Consider the following 12949-nt stretch of genomic DNA (forward strand, 5'->3'; position numbering starts at 1 on the left):
GCCTTTACACAAACAGATATATGCACACCCATGTTCACTGCAGTACTGTTTACAACAGCAAAAAGATAGAAGCAACCAAGGTGCCCATCAACGGATGAATGGATAAATAAATTATGGTATATTCATACAGTGGAATACTGCACATTGAAAAAGAACAATGAGGAAGCCATGAAACATTTTATAACATGGAGGAATCCGGAAGGCATTATACTCAGTGAAATTAGTCACCTTTTTGCAAAAGGACAAATATTGTATGAGATCACAATTATAAGAACTCAAAAAATAGTTTAAACAGAGAAGAAAATATTCTTTCATGGTTAGGAGAGATGGGAGGGAGGGAGGGAGGGAGGGAGAGGGGTTTTCACTAATTAGGTAGTAAATAAAAACTATTTTAGGTGAAGGGAAAGACAAGACACAATACAGGAGAGGTCAGCACAACTGGACAAAACCAAAAGCAAAGAAGTTTCCTGAATAAACTGAACACTTCGAAGGCCAGAGTAGCAGGGGTGGGGTTTTGGGGACCATGGTTTCAGGGGACATCTAAGTCAATTGGCATAATAAAATCTATTAAGAAAACATTCTGCATCCCACTTTTGAGAGTGCCATCTGAGGTCTTAAACTCTAGCATGCAGCCATCTAAGATGCATCAATCGGTCTCAACCCACCTGGGGCAAAGGAGAATGAAGAACACCAAAGACACAAGGTAATTATGAGCCCAGGAGACAGAAAGGGCCACATAAACCGGTGACTACATCATCCTGAGACCAGAAGAACTAGATGGTGCCTGGCTACAACCCATGACTGCCCTGACAGGGGAACACAACAGAGAACCCCTGAGGGAGCAGGAGTGCAGTGGGATGCAGACCTCAAATTCTCGTAAAAAGGCCAGACTTAATGGTCTGACTGAGACTAGAAGGACCTCAGAGGTCATGGTCCCCAGAAAGTTCCAAGACAGGAACCACTCCAAAGCCTACTCTTCAGACAGGGATTGGAGTGGACTATGGGATAGAAAATGATACTGGTGAAGCGTGAGCTTCTTGGATCAAGTAGACACATAAGACTATGCAGGCTGCTCCTGTCTGAATGGGAGATGAAAGGGCAGAGCAGGTCAGAAGCTAGCCGAATGGACACAAAAAGAGAGTGGAGAGAAGGAGTGGGCTGTCTCGTTAGGGGGAGAGCAGCTAGGAGTATATATCAAGGTGTATATAAATTTTTGAGAGACTGACTTGGTTTGTAAACTTTCACTTAAAGTACAATAAAAATTAAAAAAAAAAAAAGAGTTACAGGTACTGATAATAGCAAGCTCAAAATATCTTGAGATGAAACTGTGATTATCTTCCAATATTCTCTATCTCAGTAAAGAAACTACAGAGCTTTTGCTTCACCACATCCAATTCATCACAACATGTTGTCCATTTGACCCCTTACAGGACTCCCAAAGCCATGAGCTTCTATCTCCTCTATTACTCTGCTAAGCCAAGCTACCATCATCCCTTACTTGGAAAAATCGCAATATCCTTTTAACTGGTCTCTCTACGTCTGCTCTGACCCTAACCAGTCCTCATTACGGACAGAGTGATCTTTTCAAAACTAGTAATTTTTTATGCTCCCTATTTAATTAAAACTTCAGTGGTGTTCTATTGCTCTTAAGATAAACACCAAAATTTCTAACATGTCCTACAAGGCTCCTGCTTGTTTCTCTAAACTTTTCTTGCACTACTCTCCTCCTCATTCTCTATGTTGGTCTTTTTTTGGATCTTCAAACATGCCATACTTCCTCTGACAAGAAGGACCTCGCCTACTGCCTTTGTGAAAGGCATCCATCTCCTCCCTTTCACCTGGCAATGTCTTCAGATCTCAACTTAAGTGCTCTTTTCTCAAGGGCCGCTGCTCTGACCCCACAGTATAGGGTGGAATCCCTTGTTGTATGCTCTCTTAATGCTATTTTTTTTTTCAGTATGCTTGATCTAGTTTGCTTTAGTACGCAGATCATAAGCTTCAGAATAGCAACAACTATACCTGCTTTTACTGACCAGTGTGTCTCTGGTGCCTAGGATAATCCTGGCACATAATTGGCAGTCATAATATTTTTTCGTAAGTAAATGATGGTGCCATTTGCATGCGTATGTTTGTTTGTTTTTGATCAGAACCATCTTGCTACATCTTAAGCCAGCCATCCTCATAAATTGTATCTCGTGCATTCAAAGAGCCATTTTACTCTATTCAGTAAAATTTATTTGGTTTGTACCATGTTCCAGGCATAGGGGATTCAGAAGTTAACAGGCACAATCTTTATCTTTAATTTGTATATGGCAAACAAATATGTACACAAAAAATTATAATCAATTCATCCAATGCTTATTAAGTGTTTATTAAGGGTCAAGATTTCAAGCCCCTAGAAATATAACTGTGAACAAGCCCTTGCAGAGCTTATAATATTGTGAGACATGCGTTATACATTATTCGTACCACTCAAGAAGAAAAAATGAATTCTTCTGAGGAGCAGGGATCGTAGAGACATGTATCACAAAAGATGTGATGAGTAGATTTTCACCAGGCAAAGGATGAGACACGGAGCCAGAATTTGAAGGCCTTTGATACCTTGCTACAGAGTTTTTGTTTCATCCTGTGGCTACCGAAGCATGTTTAAGCATTAGAGTGACATTATGAATTAGGTATCATAGAACGAAAATGTTGGCAACATGAAGGATGGATTAGAGTGACCACAATCAAGAGTGCCAATTTAAAATCTATTCCAAAATCTAAGAAGAAAAGACGAGCATACCGGCTAGAAGAGTGGCAGTAAAAATAGAAAGGAGAGAATAGATTTGAGGGGTAGCATTTAGGTATTGAATTTCATAGCTAAAAAAAAAAAAAAAACACAGAGATGAAAAGATTTTTAATTTGAACAGGAAGACTGCTTATGGAAGATATGATATATTCCCATCAAGCCTATTCCTTCTTACTTCTGAGCACAGATTACATACTCTGGCCTCCTCTGCAGTTAGGTGTAGCCATGTGAATTATGGCCAAAGGAATATAAGTGGAAATGATGAGCACCACTTCCAGTCCTGACCATAAAAATTTCCCCAGTCTTTCATTTTCTTGCCCTATCAGCTGAATGTCAGTGCCCAGAGTGATGAAAGAGCTTCTATTAGCCTGAGTTTCTGAAAGACTGTGTGAAGCAGAGTCCATATACCTTTCCCACCACTTTAAAAAAAAAAAAAACCTCCTGTGTTAAGTCACTAAGATTTTGGTATTTACCTAGGGACTAGGGTTAACTGATACAATGGTGATGCCATCAGGCAAAGCAGCCCCTGATGGCACAGTGGGTAAGTTCTCGGCTGCTAACTAAAAGGTTGGTGGTTAGAACCCACCAATAGCTCTGTGGAAGAAAGGTGTGGCAATCTGATTCCATAAAGATTACAGCCTTGGAAACCCTATGGGGCAGTTCTACTCTGTCCTATAGGGTCTTATGAGTCAGAATCCACTCAATGGCAACAGGTTTGATTTTTCTTTGGTTTGCCATCAGGCAAGATAGAGACTCAGAAGCAGAAGCGGATGTAGAGGTAAAGATAAAGAGTTCAATTTAGGCCATGTTTAGTTTCAGATCTTGTAACAATTACAAGCAGTTGAAAATAGTAGCTCAGACTCAGAAAAGAGCTGAGGCAAAGATTTGGGAGTCACTGAAATACAAGTGACTAAAGCCCTGGTCCTGACTGATATAAACTCATTGCAGTCGAGGGGATTCTGACTCACAGGAACCCTATGGGACAGAGAAGAACTGCCGTATAGTGTTTCCAAGGCTGTAATCTTTACGGAGGCAGCCTGCCACAGTGGCTGCTGAGTTTGAACCAACGGTCTTTTAGTTAGTAGCTGAGCAGTTTAACCACTGCACCACCAGGGATCCTTGGTTGATATAACACAGGGAGAGGGTATAGAGGAAGATGAAGTCCTGGTGTCTTAGATATCTAGGGCTGCTATAACAGAAATACCACAAGTGGATGACTTTAACAAACAGAAATTTATTCCCTCACAGTCAAGGAAGCCAGAAGTCCAAATTCAAGGTGCCAGCTCCCAGGGAAAGCTTTTTCTTTCTGTCATTTCTCGGGGAAGATCCTTGTCATCAATCTTTCCCTGGTCTAGGAGCTTCTCAGAGCAGGGACCCTGAATCCAAAGGACACACTCCCTTCCTGGTTGTTCGTTCTTAGTTGCATGAGGACCCACTGACTCTCTATTTGCTTCTCTCTTCTAATATCTCGGCACTGGGTGGTTTTGGTTTTATATCTCAAAAGAGATTGACTCAACATACAACCTAATCCTATAGGTTGACTCCTGCCTCATTAACATAACTGCCTCTAATCCTGCTTTAGTAGCATCATAGAGGTTAGGATCAACAACACATAGAAAAATCACATCAGATGACAAAATGGTGGGCAATCACACAATACTGGAAATCATGGCCTAGCCAAGTTGACACACATTTTTGGGGGACACAATTCAATCCATAACATTCTACCCTTTGGCCACCCAAAAATCCATGTCCTTGTGACATGTAAAACACATTCACCCAATAGCAGAAGTCTTAAATCTACTCTAAGTCCAAAATCCAAAAGTTTCCTCTTCATCTGTGAAATCTAGAATACAAGTTATCTGCTTCCAAAGTACAACGGTGGAACAGGTACAAGGTAGACATTTCTATACAAATGGAAGAAATCGGAGGGAAAGAAGGGATAATGGGCACCAAGCAAGTCAGCAGAACACACTACATTAGCTCTCAAGGTTTGAAAATAATCCTCTGTTCTCTGACGCCATTTAGGCAATGCCCCTGCCCTCCAGACTCTGGGTGTTGGCCCCAGTTCCCTGGATTCTGGGTTGAGGTCCCTTGGCCCTGGGCCTCAGCTGCACCTTCTAGGCCCACTGGAGCTGCAACTCTGCTCCCTCAGCTTTGGCCAGCCCTATTCTCATAGTCCATCTGAGTGACAACCCTACCCCCTTGGCCCCTCAGGCGCCATGCTTCTGCTCTTGGGCACAGCAGCCTCACCCCCTCAGCTTTGGGCAGTGGATCTGGCCCCATCCCCCGGCAATCATGAAAGGCAGCCCCACATTCCAGAACTGAGTTGGTGAAGATCTGACTCTTTGAAACCTAGGAGGTTATGGTCCCACCCTTAGGAACTAGCGAGGTCATAGCTCTATCCTTTGTGACCCCAGAGGTCATGACCCTACCCTTTGAGACTAAAGCAGCTCTGCTTCCTATGTTCCTTTTCTCTTCAGCTTCTGCTTCCTGGTTCCTTGGCCTCTCAGTCCTTGGGCCTCACCACCCACATCTGCCCCTACTGGGGCAAGTATTGCAAAGCTCTCCACCAATAAGTGCTTGGTAGAATCCCACTCTGGACGTAAACTAGCTGGAAGGCACTCAGCTGTCTTGCTCCATGGGTTGGTAAGCCTACCTCCACCAATAAGTGCCTAGAGGCACTCCACTCCACCAGGAAGCCTCCTGCCAAAGGCACTCAGCTCTCTCGTTCCACGTGTGGGTTGGCTCCAGCGCTATCTCATGCTGTTCTCATGTGTAACAGCTCTCCTCACTTCCTTCTAAGTCCTCACCAGAATTGTCTTTGATGTACATAATTTCTCCAACAGTTTCTTCAAGGCAATTTTAGGCTTTTACTAATAAAAAATAGGCTTTTACTATTTAAAAACAAACAAACCTGTTGCTGTTGAGTGGCATGGCAGTTAAGAGCTACAGCTGCTAACCAAAAGGTCAGGAGTTTGAATCCACCAGGTGCTCCTTGGAAACTGTATGGAGCAGTTCTCCTCTGTCCTATAGGGTCACTATGAATCAGAGTCAATTCAACAGCAACAGGTTTGGTTTTTGGTTGCTGTCAAGATGATTCTGACTCATAGCAATCCTATAGGTCAGAGCAGAACTGCCCCATACAGTTTCCAAGGAGCGCCTGGTGGATTCAAACTGCTGACCTTTTGGTTAGCAGCCATAGCTCTGAACTACTACACAGCCAGGATTTCCCTTTTACTATTAGGCACTTTAAAACTCTTGCAATCTCTATCCATTCACAGTTTCAAAACCGCTTTCACATTTTAGGTGTCCATTAGTTTATTAGAACAGCACCCCACTCCTGGTACCAAATTAACATCTTCAGAAATAACTGAAGTGGATGGTTTTAACAGACAGAAATTTATTCTCTCACAGTCTAGGAGGCTAGAAGTCCAAATTCAAAGTGTCAGCTCCAGGTAAGGTTTTCTCTCTCTGTCGGTTCTGGGGGAAGGTCCTTGTCATCAATTTTCCCCTGGTCTAGGAGCTGCTCAGCACAGGGACGCTGGGTCCAAAGGACACACTTCCCTCATGATCCTTCATTCTTGGTGGCATGAGGTCCCCCTGACTCTTTGCTTGCTTCTTTTATATCTCAAAAGAGGCTGACTCAACATACAACCTAATCCTGTAGACTGACTCCTGCCTCATTAACATAACTGCCTCTAATTCTGCCTCATAAACTTCAGAGAGGTTAGGATTTATAACACACAGGAAAATCACATCAGATGACAAAATGGGGGACAATTACACAGTCCTGGGAACCATGGCCTAGCCAAGTTGACACACATTTTGGGTGGACACATTTCAATCCATAACACCTGGGATGAGGAATACCACCATTTAAAGGAAGGTATATAAAAGGGGTGATAGAGTTTTTTTCATGACTAGTATTTTATACAACAAGGCAAAATAGTCTTATAATTCTATCTTTCTAAGATCCATTTATTGATTTCTCTTGTTAAACTGATAGTCATGTGAGCCATATTACTCCCTTTGCTATTAAATCTGTGAAATTCAATGACCTCATTAATGCTTTGCTTCTCACACTAGAAGCTCTAAAATTCAATAAAGCCATCCTTATCACTTGAAATGCCAAAATTCACTTAAATTTTGTGTATAGTCACCATTTATGTTGGTGAAAAAAGGTATTTGCACTGAAGAAGTCATTGGTCTTGCAAAATTCTATCATTCGATCTCCAGCATTGTTTCTATCACCAAGGCTATATTTTTCAACTACTGATCCTTCTTTGTTTCCAACTTTTGCATTCCAATCACCAGTAATTATCAATGCAACCTGATTGCATGTTTGGTCCATTTCAGACTGCAGAAGCAGATAAAAATCTTCAATTTCTTCATCTTTGGCCTGAGTGGTTGGTGCATAGATTTGAGTAACAGTCGTATTAACTGGTCTTCCTTGTAGGTGTATGGATGTTATCCAATCACTGACAGCGTTGTACCACAAGATAGATCTTGAAATGTTCATTTTGACAATGAATGCAACCCCATTCCTTCTCAACCTGTCATTCCTGGCATAGTAAACTATATGATTATCCAGTTCAAAATGGCCCATACCAGTCCATTTTAACTCACTAATGCCTAGGATATTGATGTTTATGCATTCCCTTTCATTTTTGACGATTTCCAATTTTCCTAGATTCATACTTTGTACACACATTCCACGTTCTGATTATTAATAGATATTTGCAGCTGTTTCTTCTCATTTTGAGTCATGCCGCATCAGCAAATGGAGGTCCCGAAAGCTTTATTTCATCCACTTCATTAAGGTCAACTCAAGGAGGCAGCTCTTCCCCAGTCGTCTTTTGAGTGCCTTTCAACCTGGGGGGGTTCATCTTCTGGCACTATATCAGACAACATTCCCCTGCTATTCATAACTTTTTCACTGCCTAATTCTTTTCAGAAGTAGACTGCTAGGTCCTTCTTCCTAGTCTGTCCTAGTCCAGAAGTTCAGCTGAAACCTGTCTTCCATGGGTGACCCTGCTGGTGTCCGAATACCGGTGGCATAGCTTCCAGCATCATACAACATGTAAACCCCCACAGTACGACAAGCTGACAGACACATGGGAGGGTATATGAGGTATTGGTGACGTAACTTCCAGCATCATAGCAAAACACAAGTTACCACAGTAATAACAAACTGACAGATAGGTGGTGGAATAAATATAAGAGCAGAGATAAATTAAATAGAAAAACAATAGAATCAATGAAACCAATAGGGGATTCTTTGAAAAAATAAAAAACATTCACAGAACTTTAGCTAGACAGATAAAAAAAAGAGAGAGAGAATGCATATAACTAAAACAATAAATGAAAGTAGTTTCAGCTGGGGAGCCAAAATGGTGCTATAGACAGAAGCACCACGCTGTCCCTCCACTACAAAGACCCAAAAAACTGGGTAAAGCAGAGACAAACATCAATCCTGGAACCGAAAGCTTTAAATGACAAGAACTCAGCCAAGCCCTGAGTGGAATAAGAATCTGACAGAGAACAGAGAGCACGGAGACATATGTGCGGAGGTCCCGTATCAGCTAACTCACAAAACTCGGAATAGAAGGACACATCCTCAACCTGATAAAAGGCATATTAAAAAAAAAAAACACACAGCTAACATCAAACTTAATGTTAAAAGACTGAAAGTGTTCCCTCTAAGATCAGAAAGAAGGAAAGGATGCTCACTTTCACCACTCCTACTCAACACTTAACTCAAAGTTTTAGCCAGAGCAATTAGGCAAGCAAAAGGAAAAAAAAAATCCAAATTGGAAAGGAAGAAGTAAGAGTATCTCTGTTCATAGATAACATGATCTTATACATACAGAATTTCAAAGAATACACACACACACACACACACACACAAAAACCTATATCTAATAAACAAATATCTCAAAGTTTCAAGGTAAAAGATCGATAAACAAAAATCTATTGTATTTCTATACAGTAGGAATGAACAACATGAAAAGGAAACTAAGAACACAATTCCATTTACAATAATATCTAAAATAATAAAATATCTAGAAATAAATTTAACCAAGGAAGTAAAAGACTTTTACACTGAAAACTACAAAACTTTGCTGAAAGAAATTAAAGACCTAAATAAACAGGCACATGGTGGACAGGTTTCAGCAGAGCTTCCAGACTAAGACAGACTAAGAAGAAAGGCCTGGTAATCTACTTCTGAAAATTAGTCTATGAAAACCCTGTTGGTCACAACAGAATTGTCTGATCTGGCGCTAGAAGATGAGCCCCCTAGGTTGGAAGGCGCTGAAATGCACAGTGGCCACAATAATGGACTCAAGAATGCTTCTGTGTGGTCTGGAGACATGTCTAGATTCATTTAAAGAATAACCAATTAAATTTCTAGAAATAAAAAAAATTGTTGAAATTAAGAATTTAACAGATTGGTTGAACAGCAGATTTAAAGCAACTGGAGAGACAATACATAAAATGGAAGATAGCTCAAAGAATTTACTGAAAAGCAGCAGAGACAGAAATGATCTAGTAACTATGGGAAGTTAAGAGAGAGGCTAGAATAAGAAGGTCTAAAGTCCCTGGATGGCACAAATGATATTCTACCAGCTGCTACCTAAAGTTTGGCAGTTTAAACCCACCCAGTGGCTCCACAGAAGAAAGCCTTGGCAAACTGTTTCTGTAAAGATTACAGCCAAGAAAACCATACGGAGCAGTTATACTTTGTAAAGTATGGGGATGCCGTGAGTCAGAACTGAGTCAACAGATGTATACATATTTTTAAACATACTGCTAATATGAGTCCCAGCAGGAGAAAATAGAAAGAATGAAAGAGAAGTAATACTTGAAGATATAATGGTAAATTTTCAGAACCAAACTCATGAACCCACAGAAAAAGGAAACACAAAATGTATCACAAAGCAAAATAGAAAGGAATCCTCCCCTAGATATTTTGTAGTGAATCCTCATCACCAAAGTCAAAGGGAATATCTTAAAAGAAACCAGAGACAATTAGACTGATAGGAACATATACTGATTCTAAAGTGCACATAGAAGAGCAAAGACCTAAGAATAACCAAGACATTCCTGAAAGAGACAAATAAGACAGAATAAGACCTTCCTAACACATACAAAATCTTACTATAAAGCTCTATCAATTAAGACAGATTGCTACTTTTAGAAATACAAATAGATAAATGGAACAGAATAGAAGGTCCAGAATCGGCCCCATACATACATAGAACTTGATATACAGGAAAGATAGCATAGCAAATCAATAAGAAAATGAGAGACTACAAAATCAATATTCTTGGAACAAATGAGAATTCATAAAGAAAAAAAAAATTGGATCTCTATACCACAAAATTAAATTCCAAATGAAGTAAAAGCCATTGGAAAGGCAAAACTTTAAAACTTAGAAAAAAGTATTGGAGAGTTATTTTTCTGACCTTAGGGTTAGGAAAAAATTTTTTAAGACATTAATATGTGTTGAACACAAAAGAGAAGATGGGTTAAGTTGGCTTAATTAAAATAATAACTTCAGCTCATCAAAAGACACAAAAAGAAAGAACTCAAACCACAACCTTTGAGATCATATATTCAGTCCATATAACTGACAAAACTTCATGTCCAGGGAATAAAAGAACTCTTACAAATTGACAAGAAAAAAAGAGCACCCCAAAAATGGGTAAAATACGTGAATAAGATTGGCACAGAAAAAGAAACACGATCAATAAACAAATGAAAAAAATCCTTAATCACAGTCAAGACAATACAAATTAAAACAACAAATTTGACATAACTTTACTCCTAGTATATTGGCAAGTTTAAGAGGTCTAAAAATACCAAGTATTGGTGAAAGTGTAAATTGGTACAACCATTTTAGAAAACAATATAGCGTTTTCTAGTAAAATTTAATGTTCACATGACCTCTAATCTAGCAATCCATGAAATCTTAACATTCACATCAGGAGACGTGTACAAGAATAATCATATCATGGTTTCTAATAGCAGAAAACTGGAGACAATCCCGTTCTCCATTATCAGGAAAATAGGTGCATAAACTATGGTATATTTACCTGGTGGTATGCTATACATCAATGAAAGGAAATGAACTAATGCTACATGATACAATTTGGAGGATATTTTAAAAGCATAAAATTGAATTAGCGAAGCAAGTTACAGAAATCTAATATAGTCTGATATTATTTTTATAAAGCTCAGAAATAAGCAATAATTAATGTATACATATAACTATATTATATACACATACATACATGCATATATATGCATGTGTTTGTATATATACATATACATATATACTTATAAGTTCTTGTAATTATTTCCCAGTATATTTTACATATAATATATGTATTATATGTAATTATTTCCCAGTATATACATATATAAATAATTAACACAAATTTCAGGATAGTAGTTAACTCTGGGACAGTAGAATTGGGGAATCACGCACAGTAAACACCATAATCTAGGTCTTAATCTGGGTCACAGATTCAGGTGAAAAGGAGTGTTCTATTATTATGCTTCATCACTTAAACACATATAATATATAATCATTGAGCATGTGTCTAGCAAAGCTGAGTATTTTTTAGTTAATGGCTATTATTAGTTAATGGCAGGCACATTCTGAGTGTTTTGAGTATGATGGCCACTCGTGTATTTGGGTTCATAAATGTTGTATTTTATATGGAGGACAAAGTAAGAGTTCATCTTGGCTTTAAAACTTGAAATGACATTTTGGTACTATCTGTAAAAAAAAAATAAATGCCATATATTACACTGACTCAGTAAATGACTTCCGTTTTTCAGATGAATTGAATATAATCACTTTTTCCTCAGCAAAGAAAATAACTTCTAGCTATACTAGAAGAACACTACATGTTCGTCAGATTAAATCTGAGATCTGAAATTCAGTCTCAGTTAAACTCTGCCTTTATCCTTTCTAGTTTCCAAGATTCCCTTTAAGCAACTAATATGCTAAAAATTGAAAACATTTCTTTCATATTTTCTTAAATTTTTCTCTCATTTAAATTATTCATTGTTTTTCTTAATTATAGTCAATATATTCACTTCAAAAATCCAGAAGTATATAAACGTTTTCTACAATCCACCACCCAAAGAAAACCACTTTTTTTATGTATGACTTTTCTTTTTAAAGGCAAACATATTTTAAATAATTGATATCAAAATGCATCTATTTTTGTGCTGTTTTTGAAAGTGTTTTAATGCAACTTATGACCTGCAATTTCATTAGAAAAAAAAATTTCATTAATATAGTCTCCACAGTAAAATACCAAAATAAAAACAAATAAAAGCCATTTAAAAACCTACCACATCCACATAAACGATGAAGGAAAGCTTCTGGCATAAAGCATTAGTTCTCATCTTTAAAACGTCAAAAATATCCTCTTCAAAGCAGATTTTATCACTTAAGAAATGCTGGGTTTCTTAGGCCTTGAGCTACATATCAAGATCTTCTGTGATTTTCTACCCATGGTTGCACCTGAGGTGATCTGTCATGCTAAGGTCCACGGGTCACCCTAAGGGTGCATCGAATTTGGAAACACGGGGACAAAATCCTGAAGTCCCAGAAGCCCGAGAGTGTTCTTGGTAGAGTTCGTGGGTTCAGTAAGGCAACAAGGCCATCACTTAACAAATTGCTGGTTGCAGTCACACACAAAGCTTAGGCAGTGAATCACATTGGTGGACAAAATACAAGGCCGGCTGGGTAGGAAGCAGGCCACGCCAGAGCCTCTTTACAGAAGTTGGGCTCCAGTCAGTGCCTGATAATGGTGGCTGAACTGGACAGCGAACCAAATGGTCTACATTTCTTTCATAAACAGGGATAACGTTGATGTAAACACGGTCCTTTCACATCCAGCGACCCTGCATACAAACTTAAGTTCCCCCTTCAAAGGCCAGGCACACGGTAGGCCTTCTCCCATTGCTCCCCAAGCTTTATAGCGGGGTAAGTTTGTAAACTCTCAGAGCTGCAGTTTGGTCCGCATAAATAAGAAAAAAACTGCACTAGACTCGACGGCAGTGGGTTTTTTGGTGGAGACTTTGCAGAGTCGGGAGGACTACATGAGGTTACAGTGTCCTAGCACATTAGAGGCT

The 12949-nt window shown here is 39.1% G+C and overlaps 1 protein-coding gene across 1 annotated transcript in view; it reads right to left on the bottom strand.

Moving 5' to 3' along the window:
- The window catches only part of AKAIN1 (A-kinase anchor inhibitor 1), a 150063-nt gene extending 137404 nt beyond the window's left edge, over positions 1-12659 (bottom strand). The window contains exon 1 of the mRNA XM_049900367.1: positions 12164-12659. Coding sequence (XP_049756324.1) covers positions 12164-12200 — 37 coding nt within the window. The 5' untranslated portion in view covers positions 12201-12659. The remainder of the gene's footprint in view (positions 1-12163) is intronic.
- Between the last annotated feature and the right edge of the window lie 290 nt (positions 12660-12949).

Source organism: Elephas maximus, chromosome 11 (genome assembly GCF_024166365.1).
Source record: "Elephas maximus indicus isolate mEleMax1 chromosome 11, mEleMax1 primary haplotype, whole genome shotgun sequence".
In the NCBI taxonomy this organism is placed as follows: Eukaryota; Metazoa; Chordata; class Mammalia; order Proboscidea; family Elephantidae; genus Elephas; species Elephas maximus.